The sequence below is a fragment of the Phyllobates terribilis genome, unplaced genomic scaffold (genome assembly GCF_046119375.1).
Source record: "Phyllobates terribilis strain yellow unplaced genomic scaffold, ASM4611937v1 Scaffold_10__3_contigs__length_209671492, whole genome shotgun sequence".
Lineage (NCBI taxonomy): Eukaryota > Metazoa > Chordata > Amphibia > Anura > Dendrobatidae > Phyllobates > Phyllobates terribilis.
Genome location: NW_027362770.1, coordinates 204128854 through 204153150, shown reverse-complemented (window position 1 = coordinate 204153150; position 24297 = coordinate 204128854). Strand labels below are relative to the sequence as shown.

Sequence of the window (24297 nt, the reverse complement as noted above, 5' to 3'; positions counted from 1 at the left end):
GGAGGGCCTGGGCCTGCATCTCCCTCGGGAACGCCATGAGGTCCCCTTCCCGGTTATCCCACCGGAACTCTTCTCCTCCTGGGCAGGTAACCGGGGGTGCAGGTGCAGGTGCTAGCGGTGGTCCTTGCTGGTCCTCATATTGGGCGGACCAGTCGTAGGTGGTGTTTCCATAGACCCACTCGGGTGCGGGGGCTGGTGGCTCCGGTAGGGGGCCCAGGAGCATGTCAGCGGAGCAAGTGCCCGGGATCAGGGTTTCCGCCAGGGGGTCTGGGAGCCAGTCAGTGAAATAGGTGCCTGGGACGGGAGATTCCGCCTGGAGACCGGGGAGCAGATTGGCAGAGCAGGCGCCCGGGGTTGGAGGTTCCGCCAGGGAGCAGAGGAGCAGGCTAGCACTCTCAGCGCCCGGGACAGGGAGTCTCTCCTTAAATGCTCCCGCGGCCGCGCTTGTGCCGCTCTGTCTCCTGTCTCCGTTCAGGTTCCCCCTGGGATGGGGCGCTGTTGATGAGCTGCAGCGCAGGCTGCTGCCGGATCATCAGCTTCTCCAGCAGCTCCTTTTTCCAGCCGGCAATGGCGTCCTGCTGGGCCCTCTCCATTCTCCGGCCCAGCTCCTGGATTTCCGCCTGGAGGAATTCAGTATCCTCCAGGGATAGCTCTGCCATGGCCTCCCCCAAGGTGAGAGGCCTTGTCGCTTGCTGCAGACCACGGATGGGAGCTGGCTCCTGACTCTCCATCTTGCCCTCCGGGTGCGGTCTGTCTGGACTCTTGGAGACCACACCCTGTCTCCCAGGTTTCTTCTCTCCTCTCCCCTTTCGGGGGCGGTTCCATGGCATCTTGCTGTCGGCCACACCTTGAGGCGGCCCCCCCGGCTTGATGTACACATCTACACACATAGTCACTGTTGCTCGGGGCGGGCCTCGCTTTTGGCGCCATTCTGGAACCTGGCCCATGATGGGAGGCGGTTTCTTGTTGTCTTTTGGCTCGCACGTAATGGCGCCCGTTCTTCTGGGGCGGGCGCCACATTCAGTATAAAACAGTCTTTAGGCGCACAATACCCGGTGATAACGGGTGGGCTCATATCCTGTTCGTGACGCCAAAGATGACGCGCCCCGTGGGCCGTGGGGTACTCGGTGCCGGGCCGGTCTTTGCGATGGGGGATGTCACAGTGGCGGTCACCTGGTTCATGACCCAGGGCGGTCAATCAAAAGGGGTTATTTACAGGGGATTAATAAAGTTTTTTTTATATCTACTATATAATTGTCTTATCCCGTCTGTCTGTCTCTCTGTCCTGGAAATCCCGCGTCGCTCATTGGTCCGGCAGCGGCCAATCAGCGCCGCGGGATTTCTGAAAAAAGATGGCGGCCGTTAGCGGCTCATCTGGCGGACGGAGAACCGGGGAGCGGCGCCGCTGGTTGGGATGCTTCTGCTGCGAGCAGTCGCTGATCTCCCGGCTTCTCGCAGCAGAAGGAGCCGCACAGGCAGCGCCGCTCCCCGGTCCTCGCTAATGCGGAGCCGCACAAGCAGCGCCGCTCCCGGGCCCACACTAATACGACGTTGATTGGTCGCGGTGGCCAGCTGCGACCAATCAGCGAGATGGCCGGCAAATTTAAACGCCACTCTGCTGATTGGTCGCGGCCGGCTACCGTGACCAATCAGCGAGATGGGCGGCAAATTTAAACGCCACTCTGCTGATTGGTCGCGGTGGCGTCTGCTGCGACCAATCAGCATTATTGGCGCCAAATTTAAACCCCGCTCTGCTGATTAGTCGCGACCGCCGGCTGTGACCAATCTGCGATATAGGCGCCAAATTTTAACACCGCTTTGCTAATTGGTCGCTGTTGCCGGCCTCGACCAATCAGCGATTTTGGCGCCAAATTTAAATACCGCTCTGCTGATTGCGCCCGTTCGGCCGCATACCTATTCTAGAATACCCGATGCGTTAGAATCGGGCCACCATCTATCTCTATATATATATATACTAGATGGTGGCCCGATTCTAACGCATCGGGTATTCTAGAATAGGTATGCGGCCGACCGGGCGCAATCAGCAGAGCGGTATTTAAATTTGGCGCCAAAATCGCTGAATGGTCGAGGCCAGCAACCGCGACCAATTAGCAAACCGGTGTTAAAATTTGGCGCCTATATCGCAGATTGGTCACGGCCGGCGGTCGCGACTAATCAGCAGAGCGGGGTTTAAATTTGGTGCCAATAATGTTTATTGGTCGCGGCCAGCGAACGCGACCAATCAGCAGAGCGGGGTTTAAATTTGTCGCCAATAATGCTGGTTATTCGTGACCTGTAACCGCGACCAATGAGCAGAGCGGTGTTTAAATATGGCGCCAATATCGCTGATTGGTCGCGGCCGGTGGTTGCGACTAATCAGCAGAGCGAGGTTTAAATTTGGCGGCAATGCTGCTGATTGGTCGCGGCCGGCGACCAATCATATTGAGATATGGATATAGATATCTCTGCCATCCGCGACCAATCAGCAGAGCGTTGTTTAAATTTGGTGCCAATCTCGCTGATTGGTCGCGGACGGCCGGCCACCGCGACCAATGAGCAGAGCGGCGTTTAAATTTGCCGCCGATATCGCTGATTGGTCGCGGCCGGCCACCGCGACCAATCAACGTTGTATTAGTGTGGGCCCGGGAGCGGCGCTGCTTGTGCGGCTCCGTATTAGCGAGGACCGGGGAGCGGCGCTGCCTGTGCGGCTCCTTCTGGTGCGAGAAGCCGGGAGATGAGCGGCTGCTCGCAGCAGAAGCATCCCAACCGGCGGCGCCGCTCCCCGGTTCTCCGTTCACACTTGCTGTCGGGAGATCAGCGGGCCAAGCCGCTGATCTTCCGACGTTAGCCGCATGGAGGTCAGCGGCGCCGGTCGGGGTAGTTGTGCTGCTAGCGCCGCTCATCTCCCCGCTGCATCGCCGCTGACCTCCGTCCGCCAGATGAGCCGCTAACGGCCGCCATCTTTTTTCAGAAATCCCGCGGCGCTGATTGGCCGCTGCCGGACCAATGAGCGACGCGGGATTTCCAAGACAGACAGACGGGATAAGACAATTATATAGTAGATATATATAAAGTTTGTGACGCCACCTGTGGTATGCGGCTATGTGGAGCCACCGCTGCTGTGCAGGTCCTCTGGAGCTGATGTTAGTGCAGCAGAGTTGGTTCAGCTCTCCACAGGTAGAGCTTAGCTCCAGGGCAGTTTAGATGTTGTAGGTTGTGCTGGGCGTTGTAGTGCAGGGTTTGATGGCGCAGCAATAATCACAGAGACAATGGGGTGCAGTCCTCAGGGTCTTTATTCACGGTTGTTGCAGTCCAAGTTACAGGTACCAGGGTAACTTCCCTCGTCGTGCTGCGCTTACTCAGGGAGGGGTTCAGTCCACCCTCAGATATCTCCGGAGTACTTAGCGGGACCCCCTTCTGTGTGTTCTCTATCTGGCCGTCTCCCTGCACCTCATATCAAGTGTCCCAATCCGGTACCTGCGGGCCTTGTCGGGCGACGTCTGTTCCGTCCCCTGGGTCCTCTATAGCTACCTTCTTGGTGAGACTGATATGGACTGTTGACGGCAGGACTTGAAATACTGCAGCCTCCGGTTTCTAGTTGAGACATAAAGTTCTCTGCTAGTTGAGGGACCAGTCCCCTTTGTGTGGCCTGACCCCACCACCTCCTGGTAGATTCGGGCGTACGGGTGGCCTCCAGACCTGCCCGTACCCCTGGGGTGGGGTTCCTTCCTCGTTCCTTGAGCCCTTCCTGCTCCTCTCTTCTCCTGCTCCACTCCTCTCACTGTTCTGACTGGACTGACTGAACTGAACAAGATGGCTTCTCTATTAATACCTCCCTCTCATGTGCTCCCCTAAGCTACTTCCTCCACCCACACCCACTACATAGCACCTCCCCTCAGCTAGGGACCCGGGACTGTGCTCTCCCTTAGGAGCAATCTCACCCTACCTCCACTACGGGTATGTGTTGGATGCAGGTATTAGGGTCCCGAGCTGTACTCCTTCTTTACCTGAGAGTGAGATACCACACCTCTGGGTGAGATGCAGTACCTCTGTGGCGACCGAACCCTTAGGGGCGCCACACATGACTAAGAAGGGGTCTGATTTTTCCAAATGGTCGGATGCCTCCCTCCCGTCTTTTTCTTCCTTAAAGAATCACTTTGCCATTGCACCTATACACAGTCATCCTGATGTTTCCCAACCCTTTATTGTGGAGGTTGATGCGTCGGATGTCGGGGTTGGGGCTGTGTTGTCTCAGGGTCCGTCCTCTGGTAAATGGCGTCTATGCGCCTTCTTTTATAAAAAATTGTCTTTGGCTGAGAGAAATTATGACGTGGGTAATAGGGAACTTTTGGTGATCAAATTGGCGTTGGAGGAATGGCGACATTGGTTGGAGGGGGCTGTCCATCCTATTACTGTTATCACTGACCATAAGAATCAGTGATATCTCCAGTCAGCTAAACGTCTCAATTCTAGGGGAGCCAGATGGTCCCTGTTTTTACTGGATTCTATTTTGTTATCACTTTCCGTCCAGGGGTCAAAAACGTCAAGGCTGATGCTTTGTCCCGGAGCTGGTGGTGGTGACCGTGAGAACCCTGCCCCGATATTACAGAAGGGGGTAGTTATTTCGACTCTTTATCCTGAACTGGAGGGTGAGGTGTTGGAGGCTCAGGGGGACGCCCCTGCCTCCTGCCCTTCAGGAAGGTTATTTGTACCATCTAATCTGCGCCGCAAAGTAATTAAGGAACATCATAACTCTGTGCTTGCTGGTCATCCAGGTGGTAAGGCAACCGCGGACCTCCTCTCTCGTCGTTTTTGGTGGCTGGGGTTGCATTGGGATGTAATTGAACACGTAGCTGCTTGTAGTATTTGCGCGCGTTCTAAGGTTTCGCATACCCGTCCGTCTGGTACTCTTCTTCCGCTACCTATTCCTAGTAGGTCATGGACACACTTGTCCATGGATTTTATTACTGACCTACCGGCTTCTGCAGGCAAAACGGTGGTTTTGGTGGTTGTAGATAGGTTCAGTAAAATGGTTCACTTCGTCGCTTTACCTGCACTTCCGAATACCAAGACACTTACTCAGGTGTTCATAAATGAGATCGTGAAGCTTCACAGGGTTCCCTCCGATGTGGTGTCTGATCGGGGGACCCAGTTTGTTTCCAAGTTCTGGAAGGCATTCTGTTCTCGACTGGGGGTGCAGTTGTCCTTTTCCTCTGCCTTCCACCTTCAGTCGAATGGACAGACTGAGCGGGTCAATCAGAACTTGGAGACCTACCTCAAGTGTTTCGTCTCCAAAAATCAGGAGGATTGGGCATCTTACTTACCGCTGGCAGAATTTGCCATTAATAATCATCATCAAGAATCCACTGGCAGGTCACCGTTCTTCGGTGCATACGGTTATCACCCACAGTTTGGTATCTTTAGTCAGGGAGAAGCTTCAGGAGTTCCTGAGGAGGAACATTTTGCTTCGTCGCTCTCCTCGGTGTGGGGGGGGGGGTTTCTGAGTAATTTGAAGATCATGGCAGACAGGTATAAACGTATGGCTGACAGAAAACGCTTGCCAGGTCCGGACCTGAATGTGAATGACTTTGTGTGGTTGTCTACAAGGAATATAAGGTTGAAGGCTCCTTCTTGGAAGCTGGGACCTAGTGTTATTGGTCCCTATAAAATAACCGCCATCATTAACTCAGCAGCGTTTCGTCTTGAACTTCCTCAGGCCCTTAAGGTCCACAACATGTTCCACAGGTCCTTACTCAAGAAATATGTAGAACCTCTTGAGCCCTCTCCTCTACCACCGCCCCCAGTAATGGTTGATGGCAATCTGGAGTTCCAGATTTCCAGGATTGTAGATTCTCGTCTCCAACGTCGTTCCCTACAATACTTGGTGCTCTGGAAAGGCTATGGTCCAGAGGAGAGGATGTGGGTTTCAGCATCAGAGGTGAACACTCCCAGGTTGGTTCGTTCATTTCACACCTCTTATCCTGAGAAACCCGGTCCTGAGTGTCCGGAGGTCACTCATAGGGGGGGGTACTGTCCTGGGTGTGTCAGAAGTTGCCCTCGCCCTGCAGCTGGTTGCAGAAGATCTCTACGTTTGACATTACAGACACCTTCTTAGAGGCTGTCTCTCTAGTACCCAGCGGCTACCTTCCTTTTGCTAAGTAACACCCTGGCCTGGGTTTATAAATACCTGCTGTCTGCTAGAGGGAAGTGCTGGCAATACTCACATTACTTCTTGTGAAGGCTTGGAGCAAGTGCGTTACTTCTTCCTCTCTGGAGCTAAGAGGACAGGTGTTCATCTCTCTGAAGTCAACTAAAGCTAAGCTATCTTCCCTTGTTTGTTCCCCCTTGTTGTCTTTAGTTGTCATTGGGGATCGACTAGCGGAACCAATATAGGGACTTTAGTGGAGATGGTGATATTAGATCAGCCTAGGAGGTCTCCACTACCCCTTTTCCCTAGTGTCTGGGCTCCCTTTCCCTCTTCCCTTTGTGTTGCATTAAGTCTTTCCCACAGCTGGCATGACAGTAGAGTCTCTTGGTAGACGGATAGGAATTCCTTTTTATTCCCACATCTGTGGTTCAAGCCATCATCCACAAGTCAGAGGAAATGTGGGATGAGAACAACTCTCATTGTCTGAGTATTTATTCAATCTGCATAGTTTGTCCCTTCAATGTTTGCAGGTCAACAAGCTACATGGACTTATACAATGGGTAATCAACATATTAGCAAACATCGATTGTCCACTGACCCTACATAAAAACATACACCAAAATCTGTACAAAGCAGCACAAGAAAGTGACGTGTGAATGAGGCCGAACTCTGATACAGGAGAACAGCCGACTAATCAGGCCTCCACCACCTATAATAAAGACGACAAAACTGACCAGAGCGAAGCAAATGTGAACAGGTGCAAACTACTACAACTGCAGTATATAAACCAGAGAGGTCAACAACCACCACAGTGTGAGCGAAGAGCCACTGATATATATATATACTGTATACACAGGAGCCTGATACCAAGGAGTCAGAGATTGTAGTCTCCTCCCCCAGTAATGGCTGATAACAGGGAGTAATAGATTGTAGGTCTTTTTTATTTATAGAAGAAAACATTACAGGACACAAAACATAAGAACAAAAACTGCAGAACAAGACGACAAAAACCCGACACAAATCACAGAAAATAGAAGATCCGACCTACAGAGAAAGAACAAAATCCCCCCAGGAATATATACATAGAGAAGAAATAACTATTATAAAACCTATAAGACCCCCGGCCCAGCTTCATTCATACTACTATATACAATCCCACACAACGCTCACACCGTCCTATATACACATAAAACACCGTCCTATATACAAGATTATATACAATAAAACACTAAACCTCATATAACGTATATACAACCGGGAACTAACACTAACCTACTGGTCCCACTGCCTGACCTTAGTCACCCCCTTACCGCACCTCATTCACACCACAGAAAACCAAAAATAACAAGATATACAATAGTGACATGGACAATTTTTTTATTTATTTTTTTTTTGTAATTTTTAATATATATACATAAAACACAGCCCTACACTAACTATCCCGCCACCCCTGATCCAGCTCTGGCCACAAAGTTCAGGATTACTCCGAGCTAGGATCAGGCCCCAAAGTTTTTCCCCAGGCGGGGCCTGGACCAGGCCAGATCAGTCCTCTTATCACCGCCGATGAAAACCCCCCCAAATCCCCCACCCAACCTAACTAAACCCCCTATTATACATTATATACAATATATACAGAACACAACCTACACACTCACCATCCAAGGCTCAAGTTCGATGCCGGCAAACCTTCTATTCAGGAGACAGAAATACAAAACAAAAATCTAGGGTGGAAAGACATCGGCCCACCACCAGGATATAGGAGTACTACTGGACTAAGGCACCCTGAAGGAAAAGCCCCTCCAGAGACGGGCCGCCCTCCGGGCACCCAGTCCTTCATACTCCAGAGAACGTACCTTCACCAGGTCACCTAGGATGTTCCTACAGACTTCATCTACATGGAGGATTTTACTCTGCGTCGAGACTAAAACTCGTGCGTTCCACGTGAAATACCTCACCACTGCGCTGACTATGAATAAAGTGTCTCGGTCCCTTCTCCCAAGGTCTCCGAACGCTCCATAGGCCCACCCGGCGTAGCACAGAGTAGCCAGCCGCGGCCAACCAATGGAAGCCCCCACCCTGTTGTACACCTCTGTATTAAAGGGACAATGAAGCAGGAAGTGCTCCATGCTTTCCAGCACGTTAGCACAAGCCTCACGGGGGCAATTCCTGTCCTCGGAGCTCCTGAACTTCAAATTGTCCCTCACATACAGCTTACCATGGAAGCAGCGCCAAGTCAAGTCCCAGTACTTCTTGGGGATCCTGCTAGAATTTAACAAACTCAACCCAACCTCCAGATCCCGACTTGGGCAGTCTTTGAGGGCCAATGGACTCTGAAAATGAGAAAGCAAGACCCTCATATCGAGGAGTTTCCTCGGGAGGGACCTCACCTCCCACATTCCCAGACCCCACCGGAGGAATCATTTTCAGAACCGGGGTAACGTAAGCCGGGAGATGCCCGTGTGGTGTGCGAAGATCCTTCAATCTTCCCCCTGTCTCCCATTCCTGGAAGAAAGGCTGAAACCATCCCTTGCAGGAGAATACCCACGGAGGAGCCCTCTCTTTCCAGAGGTTTGCCACGTTCACTTTCAAGAAGGTGTTCACTAGGAACACCACGGGGTTCACCATATTCAAACCCCCTAGTCTCCTCGTGCGGTAGGTGACCTCCCGCTTGACTAGGTTCAGTCTGTTCCCCCATAACATCTGGAAGAACAGACTGTAGACCCGTGTCCAGAGAGGCTCTGGCAAGACACAGACGCTGCCCAGGTAGATTAGCAAGGGGAGCAGGAAAGCTTTGCACAGGCCAACCCTTTCCCTCAGGGTCAAAGACCAACCCCTCCATTGGTCCACTCTTTGGGCGACACCTTTGATTCTGCCTTCCCAGTTTTTCGTGGGGTAATCACCCTGGCCGAATTCGATGCCCAGGACTTTGGCATGTTCTTGGGGTTCGGGGAGGGTGTCCGGAAGATCAAACTCGGGATCTCCGCCTCCCAGCCAGAGACTCTCACACTTATCCTGGTTGACCTTGGACCCGGATGCCTCCGAGTAGCGCTCCACTTCTGACATCACCGCCGCTGCCTCCTCTTGCGAAGAAACAAAGACGGTGACATCGTCCGCGTAGGCCACCACCCTCAGGATAGCCTCCGGCGCCGCCCCACCCATCCACACTCCTGCCAACGGTCCACAATCGATCCTTCTGAGGAAAGGATCGATCGCAAACGCGTAAAGCAAAGGGCTAAGAGGACAGCCCTGACGGACACCGGATCCTACCCCGAAAGGTCGTCCAATCCACCCATTCACCAGAGGGAAAGTCTCAGCCCCTGCATACAAGGTCTTAAGCCAGTCCACAAACCATCCAGGCAGACCATACCCATGGACCAGAGGTACTCGTGGTTAACCCGATCAAAGGCTTTTGCCTGATCCAGGGTCAGCAAGAACCCCTTCCAAAGGCCCGCCCTGCCTTGCTCCACGGCCTCTCGGACACCTAGAACAGCACTAAAAGTGCTACGGCCAGGAACGCAACAGTGCTGAACCTCCAAAAGGAGCCGGGGTGCAAACTTCACCAGTCTGTTGAAAAGTATCTAAGCCAAAATCTTCCTGTCCACATTGAGAAGTGCTATGGGACGCCAGTTCTCAATGCGTGACGGATCCTTACCCTTTGACAAAATGATCAAAGCTGACCTCCTTAATGATCTCGGCAGAGTGCCCGAGGAGAGACACTCGTTAAACACCTGAGTCAAGAGGGGGACCAAAGAGTCCCTAAAGGTCCTAAAGAACTCGGATGTTAAGCCATCCGGACCTGGCGACTTTTTGGGCCTAAGCCCATCGATCGCCAGTCTCATTTCCTCTTCTTTGATCGCTTCTGCCAAACCGCCCAGCGAGAGGTCAGCCCCTGGCTCAGGAACAGATTCAGCCAGGAAAACCGACATCCCGTCACGATCCAGCTCCCTCCTTCCCAAGAGGTGCGAGTAGTAGGAACTGACGACCTCCAAGATCCCTGATCTGGACCTTCTCAGGGACCCCGTACTGTCCACCAGCCCTGTCACTATCTTACTATTCACTGACATCTTACAGTTTCTGTAAGGGTCGGGCGAGCAGTACTTCCCGTAGTCCCTCTCGAAAACCAAAGATGCGTGCCTATCGTACTGACACCTCTTCAGCAAGGACTTCACTCTGGAGATCTCTTCGCGGCTACCTCCAGTCGAGACAAGATGCTCGAGTTTCCTCCTCAGGCTCTGATACAGGCGATCCCTGTTCAGGCTTCTGAGGTTCGAGAGCTGCCGGAAGAATCTCGCCACCCGATGTTTGAACATCTCCCACCACTCCGACTTAGTGTTACTTAGGCCCAGCAATGGTACCTGGCTCTGAAGGAATTCCTCAAAAGACCGTCTTACAGCTTCTTCCTCAAGGAGTGACAAATTCAGCTTCCAATAGCCTCTTCCCATCCGAGGAGTCTCTGTAACGTTCAGAGAAAACATAATCAAACAGTGATCCGAGAACTCCACCTCCACAACCGACAACGGTGAAGAGACGGCCTCCTCCTTCAAATAAAACCTGTCTAGCCTAGACCTGCACTGACTACCTCTAAAAAAGGTGAATCCCGTGTCGCCCGGGTTGTGCCGGATGTTGACATCCACCAGGCGAGCTTCACTCACTATCCTGTTTAACGCGACGCAGTCATAAGCCAGCTGGTCTCCGGAACCTCCTCTCTATCACAGGATCTCGTGACGTTGTTGAAATCCCCTCCGAAGACCACCTGCCGACTCGAAAATAAAAAAGGTTTGATCTTCAGGAAGAGACATTTGCGGTCCCACTTGGACTGGGGACCGTAGATGTTAATGAGCCGAAGCTCTTGTCCCCCCATGGAGACATCTAGGATCAAGCATCTCCCCATTTCTAATTCGATCACTCGTCTGCATTCAACCGCTGCGGTCTTAAAAAGGACCGCCACCCCGCTATACAGCTCGGCCGCAAGAGACCAGTAGGAGGGTCCATGCCTCCACTCCCGCCTTGCTTTATGCAAGGTTGATATATCGGTCAACCTGGTCTCCTGCAAAAACAAAATGTCGGCGTCAAGTTGGCCGAGAAAATGAAAGGCCGTGTACCTTGCCGCATCTGACTTTATGCTGCAAATGTTAATAGTTGCCAGCGTCAACGGGTGGGTGCCACCATCATGATTGATTGAATTAGATAGCCTTTTTCTTCCCACCACTGACAGTCCCAACCTCTTCCTCCGATAACGACGGATTTTTAGTGCGCTTAAGACAAACAGACTCGTCCATTCTCTCCTTACATACATTCTTGCCCTCGTCTGGTGGTCCTGGGTTAGTCGTCCCCCCAGAGGGCTTTGTATTTGCCCCCCGAGAGGAAGACCCAGCCATCTCCTGAGCCCCAACCACCTTGTCCACAACCTCCGGCCCCGGGTCCCCACTTCCCCCCTCCAGAGGGAGGTCCTGGAGAGCCCCGAACCGGTTGGAGAGATCCACCAGAGGGGGGGCGGCTGAACCCTCCAATGGCGCCTGGATCACGGCCAGAGAGTCAGAGGGGTCGCACTCCAAAGAGGCAGCTCGAGACCTGGTCCCCCTCCTACCTCTGGCCGTTTTCCTGTTACCCTTTTTCTTTTTCTGTGACCACTCCCCCTCTCCCTCATCTAGACTGTCACCAGAAGAGGGTTCCTGGGAAGACGTGGCGTCCTCTCGCTCTTCCCTTTCAAGTCTCTTGACCTCCTCGCTCAATTCGCTGTCTTTAGGATCCTCAGCTGCAAGTGAAGTACCTGGGTCAGAGTTTAGGGACATTACTCCCTGCCCCCTGTCCCCACGGCGCTGCTCCTGCCGCCTGATGTTGGATGGCGGCAACTTGCTCCTCACCGGATCCCTGCCTCCCCCGCCTCTGCTGGTCCCTTCACCGGCAAGATTAGTCCCGGCTTTCGCCTGTGCCGCACTCGTCGCTTTCAGGACCGCATTGGCGAAGGAACGCGGACAGCGACTGAACGGGTGACCGAGGTCACCACACAAGTTACACCTAATCCTGCGACAGGCAGCAGCAAGATGACCGAGGTCCCCACACAGTGCGCATTTCTGGGTGGTACACTGCGCACTGAAGTGTGTGGGGCTACCACACCTGTGACAGACCTTAGGCTGTCCCCGGTAGAAAATCAAGATCCTATCCCTCCCCAAAAAGGTTGAGGAGGGGATATGGGTAACAGTGTTTCCCGAAACCTTCAATTTCACCATGAAGGTCCAGGCCCCTGACCAGATACCATGGTCATCTAGATTCTTTTCGGGAATATTGGTGACCTCTCCGCATCGACTCACCCAGGTGGTAATGTCCATACAGGAAAGCGACTCGTTACTAGTCAAAACGGTCACTTTCCTGACTGAATCTTGGCGGGTTATTGCCAGGGGAAAGAGACCATGCCATTCGGGGCGACTCCGAGCCAGCTCATGGCGAGACCAGAAAAGCTCAAGGCCCTCCGGTCTCACGAAGCTGACATCGAAGTAGGAGGTCCCGTAGGGATGGATCAAGGCAAAGATGTCATATGCCGCAAAGCCCATCCCCAGCAGGAGCTCAACCACCTTCGACCTATCAGGACAGGCATCCTTGCTTACCCACTGGAGACGGACCACGTTCCTACGGTTACTCCTCTGCCCCGTTGTCGGCAGAGACCAGACAGTCTCTGCCCCTCTATCTCGGAAGGCTGAAAGACCATGTCTCTCTATCCAGAAAGACAGATCAACCTCCCTCCCCTCTACAGTGATGGAGCTCTCCCCTCTCCTCAGGGCGTCCAGGAGCTGCTGTTGCAAGTCACCATCCCCAGGGCCACCAGACGAGGGCGCACTACTACCCCCAGCACTGACAGCTCCTGAATAGCTTTGGGCTGAAGCCCCCGCCAATGCTGGGGGGGCAGCGGGACCAGCGCCTACTTCCCCCCCACCAACACCAATGCTGCTCCCACCATTCACTCCACTACTACTGCCACCATTCACAGGACCACCACTCCCATCATTCACTCCACTACTTCTCCCACCAATTGCTACACCACTACTCCCACCATTCATTCCACCACTACCCCCACCATTTGCTACACCACTACTCCCACCATTCATTCCACCACTACCCCCACCATTTGCAGCATCATCATTCACTGCACCACTACCCCCACCATTTGCTGCATCATCATTCACTGCACCACTACTTCCACCATTCCTACTACTCTCACCATCTGCTCCACCATTACTCCCACCATCTGCTCCACCATTACTCCCATCATTCACTGCACCACTACTTCCATTCCCTTTACTTGTCACCCCATTACCTCTGCTGTTCTCTGCACCTTCCACAGTCACCTCCATTCCTTCCTCCCTTGTGTCTGGTGTCTCTGCACTCACACCTGCTGGGCCGGAGGAGGGGAGCACTTCCAGAGACTCCTTTCCCTGCAGCACCACACCCGTTTTCTTTTGGTTGCTGCTGGCTTTCTGCAGGTCGTCTCCTGGAGCGCCCCGCCCCCCTACTGAAGCATTTTGTTCCTTGTGCTGGGCAGACTGTTTGTTGGGCACCGCTGTCCGCCCTGCACCCACAGATTTTGGGGCCTTACTGTCCTTTTTGGGCGCTGGGGCACATTGCCCCCCTGTCGCAGCAGTGTGCCCAGTGTTCTTTGCAGATGTGTTTTTCACATCCCTCCCGGCCTCCCCTTTCCCCGGTGATAACAGGCTTAGCCGCAGAGGGCAGGGAGGGAAACTCCACAGAACTTCCTATGTCCGGCGCTGTGAGTACCTCCACAGCCTCGCCCCCTGCACTGTTCCCCGCACAGATGGCAGCATCGCCGGACGTCCTTTTCCTCTCCCCACCTTGCCTCTGCCTCGAGCCCACTGCAGAGCCCGTGCCTTTAGGTTTGGTGGGGTTTACCCAGGAGGTGGCAGGCGCAACATCAGACATTGGTACATACTTGTAACTCACCACCTCCTGTGCGGCTCCTCCGGTCTTCTTCCTCCTCTTTTTTTTCTCCTCCAGTGGATCGTCCTCCCCGAAGGAAAACCGTGTCAGGTCCACTGGAGACTCCAGCAGTCGGATTTCCCTCAGCAATCCACCTTCCTCTTCCCCCGACACTCCAGCCTCTGCTGTGGGAGTCCTCTGCCCTGCAGGGAGACCACTGGAACTCCGGCTCTGCCCCTCACTGGCTCTAGCACCTGGCACTCCAGTCACCTCTTCATCCTCCTCCTCCTCTTCACTAAGGACGCCGGCTGGCGGTTCTCCTGAGGTGTTTAACCCCTTCATTTCTGAGAACTGCCGCTGGTTCTTAAACCTCTCCAGGAAGGGACCTGCGCTTTTCTCAATCCCCTCCCGGAGGAGCACTAACCTGACCACCTCGTCTCTGAGGGCTTTAAACCTCTGGGAGGTCGCGGGTCTCTCCTTGTTGGACGCTCGGGTGTTCAGGACCCGGGCCTCCCTCAGCTCCTCTTTCAGCTGGGTTAGTGCTTTGCCGGCGTCCTCGTATTCTCGTAGCATGGCGACCACTTGGGAGGAGAAGGAACTTGTGGACTCGCTTCAGCTCATCTCCCCCCAGGATCTTGCTGGACTCTTGTTCCTGGGGCCTGGGGTGCCCCGGTTTCCCTCTCTGGGCGGGCGATGAACCGTCTCGGGGTTGGAGTAGGTGGGTATGGTTTTTCTTCACCCTACCGGATCTCCTCACTCCCTCCTGGGCCGGTTGTTGTGGCTCCTTGTCCCCCGCCGGCATAGACCGGGGGATAGGAGGCTGGGAAGCCATGCCGGCCTCCCAGTAAGCCTGCCTCTCCCTGGGGAGAAGAGAGGCAGACGACGACCCTCCTCCTGGAAGTCCTGGAGCTCCACAGACAGCTGCTACTCTCAGCAGGGAGAAACTGATTGTGGGCACCTGTCCTACAGTCACCTCCTCCAGTAATGGCTGATAACAGGGAGTAATAGATTGCAGTCTCCTGTCCTACAGTCACCTCCTCCAGTAATGGCTGATAACAGGGAGCAGTAGCCTCTGCAGCTGTCGGAGACTCTCTCTGGGATATCTGATCTCTGGTCATGAGACGTTCCTATAATTAGCCATACAGAGGCTTCCAGGCTGCGGAGAGGAGAGGTAACAAGGGGCAGAGGAGGAGAGGTAACGAGGGACGGAGGAGGAAGGTAACGAGTGACGGAGGAGAGGTAACGAGGGGCGGGGGGAGAGGTAACGAGGGGCGGAGGAGAGGTAACGAGGGGCGGAGGAAAAGAGGTAAGGAAGGGCAAAGGGGGGGAGGTAACGAGGGGCGGAGGGGGGAGGTAACGAGGGGCGGAGGGGGAGAGGTGATGAGGGGCGGAGGGGGGAGGTAACGAGGGGGGGAGGTAATGAGTGGTGGGGAGGTAACGAGGGGGGGAGGTAACGAGGGGCGGAGGGGGAGAGGTAACGAGGGTGGGTTATGGGGGGGAGGTAATGAGGGAGGAACGGAGGGGGAGAGGTAACGAGGGGCGGAGGGGGAGAGGTAACGAGGGGCGGAGGAGGGGTAACGAGGGACGGAGGAGCAGAGGTAACGAGGGGCGGAGGAGAGGTAACGAGGGGCGGAGGAAAAGAGGTAAGGAAGGGCAAAGGGGGGAGAGGTAATGAGGGGCGGAGGTGGGAGGAAACGAGGGGCGGAGGTGGGAGGTAATGAGTGGCAGAGGGGGAGAGGTAATGAGGGGCGGAGGGGGGAGGTAACGAGGGGGGGGTAACGAGTGGCGGGGGAGGTAACGAGGCGGGCAGGTAACGAGGGGCTGTGGGGGAGAGGTAACGAGGGTGGGTTATGGGGGGGAGGTAATGAGGGAGGAACGGAGGAGGAGCGGTAACGAGGGTGGGTTATGGGGGGAAGGTAATGAGGGAGGAACGGAGGGGGAGAGGTAACGAGGGGCAGAGGGGGAGAGGTAACGAGGGGCAGAGGGGGAGAGGTAACGAGGGGCGGAGGGGGAGAGGTAACGAGGGGCGAAGGAGGAGGGGATGTAACGAGGGGCGGAGGAGGGGCAGTAACGAGGGACGGAGGAGGAGAGGTAACGAGGGACGGAGGAGGAGAGGTAACGAGGGGCAGGGGGAGAGGTAATGAGGGGCAGGGGGAGAGGTAACGAGGGGCGGAGGAGAGGTAACGAGGGGCGGAGGAAAAGAGGTAAGGAAGGGCAAAGGGGGGGAGGTAATGAGGGGCGGAGGGGGGAGGTAACGAGTGGCAGAGGGGGAGAGGTAACGAGGGGCGGAGGGAGGAGGTAACGAGGGGGGGAGGTAACGAGTGGCGGGGGAGGTAACGAGGGGGGGAGGTAACGAGGGGGGGAGGTAACGAGGGGCGGAGGGGGAGAGGTAACGAGGGGCGGAGGAGGGGATGTAACGAGGGGCGGATGAGGGGATGTAACGAGGGGCGGAGGAGGGGCAGTAACGAGGGACAGAGGAGGAGAGGTAACGAGGGACGGAGGAGGAGAGGTAATGAGGGGCGGGGGGAGAGGTAACGAGGGGCGGAGGAGAGGTAATGAGGGGCGGAGGAAAAGAGGTAAGGAAGGGCAAAGGGGGGGAGGTAATGAGGGGCGGAGGGGGGAGGTAACGAGGGGCGAAGGGGGGAGGTAACGAGTGGCAGAGGTAACGAGGGGCGGAGGGGGGGAGGTAACGAGGGGGGGAGGTAACGAGTGGCGGGGGAGGTAACGAGGGGGGGAGGTAACGAGTGGCGGAGGGGGAGAGGTAACAAGGGTGGGTTATGGGGGGGAGGTAATGAGGGAGGAACAGAGGGGGAGAGGTAACGAGGGAGGGGCGGAGGGGGAGAGGTAACGAGGGGCGGAGGGGGAGAGATAAGGAGTGGCGGAGGGGGAGAGGTAAGGAGTGGCGGAGGTGGAGAGGTAACAAGGGGTGTAGGAAGGGAGGTAACGGGGGAGGTAAAGAGGAGCTGAGGGGGAGAGGTAACGAGGGAGGGGGAGAGGTAACGAGGGAGGGGGAGAGGTAACTAGGGGTAGAGGAGGGGAGGTAACGAGTGGCGGAGGGGGAGAGGTAACAAGTGGCGGGGGGGAGAGAGGTAACGAGTGGAGGAGGGGGGAGAGGTAACGAGTGGCAGAGGAGAGGAGGTAATGAGCAGCGGCTCCTCGATCATATGACACCTCAGTCCCCACATAGAACAATAATGTTACATGGCGCCAGCACATTCCGTAGTGCAGTACACACATACCATTAGGGCCGTACCTGTTATGAACTGCTACAAACACTAAGGAAAGATAGGAAAACTGTCCCTACAATAGGACTAAGCTGATTCCCTACGATGCAGCGGGGGACCTGTTCCTTGTGAACAGACCAGCCTAAGTCCTCAGCTAGTCTGAACGCAGACCTATAGATATAAGGGAGGGGTCCCTACAAGAACTAAGGACTGGGATATAGTTGGACACCTCCTAGCAGAAATTGTAGCAGAGCAAAGACAAACAAACAAAAAGTACTAGTGGTCCAAGGACCAAACAAACTACAGAGTAAGGTACAAGGCACCTGGCTAGCTTAAGAGTAAATGTAACACTGAAGTCCAGCAAGGCCAGGAGGGCGGAGCTGGAATATATAGGCAAAAAAGTCACCAGCAAAATAGAAAAAGAACTAACAGGAGGGTTCTAACAGTACCCCCTTCACCCCTCTCTGAAGCCTCAGGTCAGAGTTCGTCTAGTGGAGTGTGGGGGTGTAAGTCGTGTGAGTCCAGACGTCCTAATGGAGCCCCTGTGAGATCATTGAAAGCAGGAGGCCGCGGCTATGGGAGAATGAGCAGGGATTGCCCCTGGGTACTTATCGGCAACTCAGTGGAATGTGGGATCTGTAGGATGAGCTCAGTGGAATGCGTGGTCCATGGGACGAACTCAGTGGGGTCCTTGGGGCGAGATCAGCCAGATGCAGGGTCCGTGGGGCGAGCTCAGCGGAATGCGGGATCTAGGGGGGCGAGCTCAGCGGAATGCGTGGGGCAAACTCAGCGGAATGCGGGATCCATGGGGTGAGCTCAGCAGAATGTGGGGTCCATAAGGTGATCTCAGCGGAATGTGGGGACCATAAGGCAAGCTTAGCAGAATGCGGGGTCCACGGGGCGAGTTCTGCGGAATGCGGGATCCATGGGGCAAGCTCAGCAGAATGCGGGGTCTATAAGCTGAGCTCAGCTTAATGCAGGGACCATATGGTGAGCTCACCGGAATGTGGGGTCCATGGGACGAGCTCATCAAAATGTGGGGTCCATAAGGCAATCTCTTCGGAATGCGGGTTCCATGGGGCGAGCTCAGCCGAATGCGGGGTCCATGGGACAAGCTCATCAAAATGTGGGGTCCATAAGGCGATCTCTTCGGAATGCGGGTTCCATGGGGCGAGCTCAGAGGAATGCGGGGTCGGTGGGACGAGCTCAGTAGAATGTGGGATCCGTGGGGCCAGCTCAGTAAAATGTGGGATCCGTGGGGCAAGTTCAGCGGAATGCGGGATCCATGGTTGCGAGCTCAGCAGAATGTGGAGTCTATAAGGCGAGCTCAGCGGAATGCAGGGATCATAAGGTGAGCTCACTGGAATGCAGGGTCCATGGGACGAGTTCAGCGGAATGTGGGCTCATGGCATGAGCTCAGCAGAATGTGGGGTCCATAAGGCGATCTCAGCGGAATGCAGGGACTGTAAGGCGAGCTTAGTGGAATGCGGGGTCCATGGGGCGAGCTCAGCAAAATGTGGGGTCCATAAGGCGATATCAATGGAATGCGGGGTCCATAAGGCGAGCTCAGCGGAATGCGGGATCCGTGGGATGAGCTCAGTAGAATGTGGGGTCCATGGGGTGAGCTCAGAAGAATGTGGGGTCCATAAGGTGATTTCAGTGGAATGCAGGGTCTATAGGGCGAGCTCAGCGGAATGCGGGGTCCGTGGGACGAGCTCAGTAGAATGTGGGGTCCATGAGGAGAGCTCAGGGGAATGTGGGGTCCGTGTGACGAGCTCAGTAGAATGTGGGATCCATGGGGCGAGCTCAGCAAAATGTGGGGTCCATAAGGCGATATCAGTGGAATGTGGGGTCCATAGGGTGAGCTCAGCAAAATGCAGGATCCGTGGGACGAGCTCAGTAGAATGTGAGGTCCATGGGGCGAGCTCAGGGGAATGCGGGGTACGTGGGACGAGCTCAGTAGAATGTGGGATCCATGGGGCAAGCTCAGCAGAATGTGGGATCCATGGGGCAAGCTCAGCAGAATGTGGGATCTATAGGGCAAGCTCAGCAGAATGTGGAATCCATGGGGAGAGTTCAGCGGAATGCGGGATCCATGGGGCGAGCTCAGCAGAATGCGGGGTCTATAAGGCGAGCTCAGCGGAATGCAGGGACCGTAAGGTGAGCTCAGCAGAATGCGGGGTCCATGGGGCAAGCTCAGCAAAATGTGGGGTCCATAAGGCGATCTCAGCAGAATGCTGGGTCCATGGGGCGAGCTCAGCGGAATGCAGGGTCGGTGGGACGAGCTCAGTAGAATGTGGGATCCGTGGGGCAAGCTTAGCAGAATGTGGGATCCGTGGGACAAGCTAGGCAGAATGTGGGGCGAGTTCAGTGGAATGCGGGATCCGTGTGGTGAGTTCAGCGGAATGCGGGATCCATGGGGCGAGCTCATCGGAATGTAGGATCCATGGAGCGAGTTCAGCAGAATGTGGGGTCTATAATGCAAGCTCAGCGGAATGCAGGGATCGTAAGGTGAGCTCACCGGAATGCGGGGTCCATGGGGCGAGTTCAGCGGAATGTTGAGCCATGGCATGAACTCAGCAGAATGTGCGGTCCATAAGGCGATCTCAGCGGAATGCAGGGACTGTAAGGCGAGCTTAGCGAAATGCGGGGTCCATGGGGCGAGCTCAGCAAAATGTGGGGTCCATAAGGTGATCTCAGTGGAATGTGGGGTCCATAGGGCGAGCTCAGCGGAATGCGGGGTCCGTGGGACGAGCTCAGTAGAAAGTGGGGTCCATGGGGTGAGCTCAGTAGAATGTGGGGTCCATAAGGCGATCTCAGCGGAATGCAGGGACTGTAAGGCGAGCTTAGCGGAATGCGGGTTCCATGGGGCGATCTCAGCAAAATGTAGGGTCCATAAGGCAATCTCAGTGGAATGTGGGGTCCATGGGGCGAGCTCAGCGAAATGCAGGGTCCATGGGGCGAGCTCAGCGGAATGCGGGGTCTTTAAGGTGAGCTTAGCAGAATGCGGGGTCTTTAAGGTGAGCTCAGCTGAATGTGGGGTCCATAAGGTGAGCTTAGCGGAATGCGGGTCTTCCGTGGACATAATACCACTCAGACAACACAGGGTGAGGGTAAAACAGTGTGGCAATACTTTATTGAACCACAAAACGGACAATAAACACACAGAACAGTCCCAGCAAATACCCAAGATGGTGCAAAATTACACAGTCTCACCCTTCCGCTCTGCCCGCCTGGGATTGAGCAGCTGCGACTTTGGGACTTCCAGGGCCGACTACCTCAACCAGTGGCCCCCCCGCTTCTGGCGGGCCCCCACAGAGAGGAGATAGCGGCAAGCTTAGGAAACCGACAGTCCATCGAGGTACAAGGCCAGGAGACCCGAGGGTCCCACCCTGGCTTCTCCGAGAGTTTCCATGGGGCCAGATGACAGGCTGGTCCCAATCTGGCTTCTCCAAAAGTCTCCATGGGTTCCAGGTGACCGGAGGGTCCCACCTGGCAACCCCAAACAACACATCCATGTGGCCATGTGACTTCATCGTCCCAACCTCGTCTCCCCAAATATATCCATGGGTTCTCTGATGGTCAATGGAGCAGATTTGTATCTTTCCAGGCATGGCTATATACCTTTAGACTAGAATCATGTAGAATCCAAATCTGTGTCTCTTTGGTTAAAGCCATGCTACCAAGCTGATGGTCTGAAGAGAGGCTGATGTTTGATTCTCCTTGTAAAGTCTCTTTCAATTCTCTGTTTAAAATCTCTTTTCAGCAGGATAGAAAAATCTTTTTTTATATTTACATGTGGCTAAGGTCATCAGTCACAGGTCAGAGGTAAAGGTGCAGGGCTCACTCAGGTCTCACTGTTTGAGCTAATCAATTTACATAGTTGGTATCGCAGGGGGCTCTTATAAATAAACCTCTAGATGGATCTTGTACAATATGCAATTGGCATAATAACAAACATCATAGTTTCACAACCAAGAAAAGACAACAATCAGGCTTATACAAATACTGATCTGTCCTTCTTGACCAGCCATAGAAATACACATACATTTACAAGTCAACACAAAGATAATAGTGTATTTCTCTTGGATTAAAAATCTAAATGTCTGGCTTAATAAGATTAGAAGCTGTGTCGTCACAGCGGGGTCCATGGAGCGAGCTCAGCGGAATGCGGGGTCTGTAAGGCGAACTCAGCGGAATGCGGGATCCGTGGGTCGAATTCATAATCCTGCACCCTGCAGACGTTCAGACTTTTGCTGACTGCTGAGTGATGTCACCCATGCTGCAGCTTTCTGTGTGTTCTGTGCTGAGCTTTCACAATATGGCTGTAAGTGCCCAGATAGCAGCATCAGTCCAGGGAGAGCAGCGGCCGCGCCTGACACCGCTCGTCTCCTGCCACTACCACAGGCTGCTGACAGATCAACCCTGAGGGCGAGCGCTCCACTACCACTCCAAGCATCCTCATGTGATATACACTCTTACATCAGGTCTTATCCTCCAGTCACCTCCAGAGCTGCAGTCGCTATTCTGCTGTTATATTGTCTTATCCTCCAGTCACCTCCAGAGCTGCAGTCACTATTCTGCTGTTACATGGTGTCTTATCCTCCAGTCACCTCCAGAGCTGCAGCCACTATTCTGCTGTTACATGGTGTCTTATCCTCCAGTTACCTCCAGAGCTGCAGTCACTATTCTGCTGTTACATGGTGTCTTATCCTCCAGTCACCTCCAGAGCTGCAGTCACAATTCTGCTGTTACATGGTGTCTTGTCCTCCAGTCTCCTCCAGAGCTGCGGTCGTTGTTGGGTGAGTGGATTGTATATTTCGGTCCTTGTTGTGACTCCTTGTTTCTCTTTTTTGCAGATTTTTTTGCGGTATTTATGGATTGGCCAATTAACATCGGTTTTTCAGATCATGTGATGAACTTCTGTTCAGTGACTGAAGCCCCACAATTCCCTGCTCCTACTGGTTTTCATCATGTGCCTGTGAACTTATTAAATGAACCCGCCCCTCCTGATGTGTATGGCCCCTCCCCTCTTCAGATGTATGGCCACGCCCATCCTGATGTTTTTGCCTCTGCCCCTGCTGAGGTTTATGGCCCCTCCCGTGCTGAGGTTTATGGCCCCTCCCCTCCTCAGATGTATGGCCCCACCAATCCTGATATTTTTGCCTCTGCCCCTGCTGAGGTTTATGGCCCCTCCCGTGCTGAGGTTTATGGCCCCTCCCCTCCTCAGATGTATGGCCCAACCCATCGTGATGTTTTTGCCTCAGCCCCTCCTGTGGTGTATGGTCCCTCCCCTGCTGAGGTGTATGGTCCCTCCCCTGCTGAGGTGTATGGCCCCTCCCCTGCTGAGGTGTATGGCCCCTCCCCTGCTGAGGTGTATGGCCCCTCCCCTGCTGAGGTGTATGGCCCCTCCCGTGCTGAGGTGCATGGCCCTGCCCCTCCCACTTCCTCGCGGACCCCGGTGGCAGCAGCTCCTTACGGCTTCATCACCGATAACTGGATGGAGGAGAGGTTGTCATGGTTTCCCCAGTCACCGTCTCTACTTGGCGAGGACACGGATGAGGACATGGCGCCGGTCACCGGAGTCTTCTGGATCGGCTTTGAGAATTGTGGGGACCTGAGCGATCCGAGCGTCCATCACATCCACAGTATCGGGCAGCCCGGCCCCGCACGGCGTGACACGTGGAGCCGTGGGAGGAGCCGTACGCTGGATGCCACCCCCTGGCCTGGGGAGGGGCTGTACGCAGACCCCACTGCCACGAGACGCCGCTCCTTGTATGACGTTCACATGGGCGCAGCGCATGGACGCAGCCAGGAGCCTCCGGTCAGTGTCATGGAACACTCTGCTCGCTCTGAGGTTGCCATGGTAAGAGTGCATAGAGTGATCACATGACAGGAAGTTTATGTTACCATGACAACTTCAGAGCAACTGGAATGCTGCATAGAAGCATCCCACAGAGAGCGGGTATGCGGCGGCGGCCGGTCATGTGATCACTTTCTTCTTTTGCTTCCTCAGACGAGTGACTGGAGAATAAAGCTGCGGGAGGCTCCGGGGTGGCAGGAGCCGGAGGTCGCTGCATTCTGCGCTGCCGTTTGCCGGTACGTCTGTAGTATAATGTGCTGGGGCGGAGTTCTCGCAGTCACATGACAGTTGTTGCCCCGCCTTCTCTTCCAGTATACGGCAGGGGTTTCCCGCCTCTGACCGATCCTCCAACTCCGGGAGAATCTGGAGCGCGGCCGTTCCCTTCCCAGAAAATGTCAGAGACTCCGAGGTCGAGATCTCCATCACCGGCGCCGACCTCCACCCTGCGCTGCACATCGTCCAGAGAGGTGAAAGCGGAATGTGGGGGCGCCCTGCAGGCGGGGGGCGCTACGCTGTGTGTGGTGTACACGCTGTATGTGTTTAATTATCGTCAGCGTCTATGCTCTATTTGTGCACTAAGACATAAACGCACTCTGAGTACACGCACACTGTCTGCCCTCGCTGTACACGCATACAATATCTGCCATCGGTGTACATGCACTGTCTGCCCTCGGTGTTCACGCACACACTGTCTGCCCTCAGTATACACGCACACACTATCTGCCATCGGTGTACATGCACTGTCTGCCCTCGGTGTACATGCACACCGTCTGCCCTCGCTGTACACGCACACACTGTCTGCCCTCAGTATACACGCACACACTATCTGCCATCGGTGTACATGCACCGTCTGCCCTCGCTGTACACCCACACACTGTCTGCCCTCAGTATACATGCACACACTAACTGCCATCGGTGTACACGCACCGGCTGCCCTCGTTGTACACGCACACACTGTCTACACTCCGCACCGTGTGCAGGATTATCAGCCGTCTGCGTCTTTGAAGATAATTTATCACTGATCGTCTCCGATGTCGTCTGTCCAGAAGGTTTAGAATCCTAAATATAAGAAGTCACAGTGTGGAAGGGAGGAAGGACCTGCTAGAAATTGGAGCCAGGGTTGTTAACCACCA

General features: G+C 54.7%; 1 protein-coding gene across 10 annotated transcripts in view; it reads left to right on the top strand.

The window, feature by feature from the left end:
- PIK3C2G (phosphatidylinositol-4-phosphate 3-kinase catalytic subunit type 2 gamma) overlaps positions 1-24297 on the top strand; it is a 168776-nt gene that overhangs the window by 7003 nt on the left and 137476 nt on the right. For 7 of the 10 annotated variants that reach the window (XM_073650578.1, XM_073650580.1, XM_073650579.1 and 4 more), the window contains 3 exons: positions 22161-23167; positions 23318-23400; positions 23477-23631. In XM_073650578.1, the coding sequence (XP_073506679.1) occupies positions 22178-23167; positions 23318-23400; positions 23477-23631 (1228 nt within the window). In that variant the 5' untranslated portion in view covers positions 22161-22177. Of the gene's footprint in view, positions 1-15216; positions 15296-22160; positions 23168-23317; positions 23401-23476; positions 23632-24297 lie in introns of those variants that run through there. The other 3 variants (XM_073650582.1, XM_073650581.1, XM_073650583.1) reach the window with 3 other exon arrangements.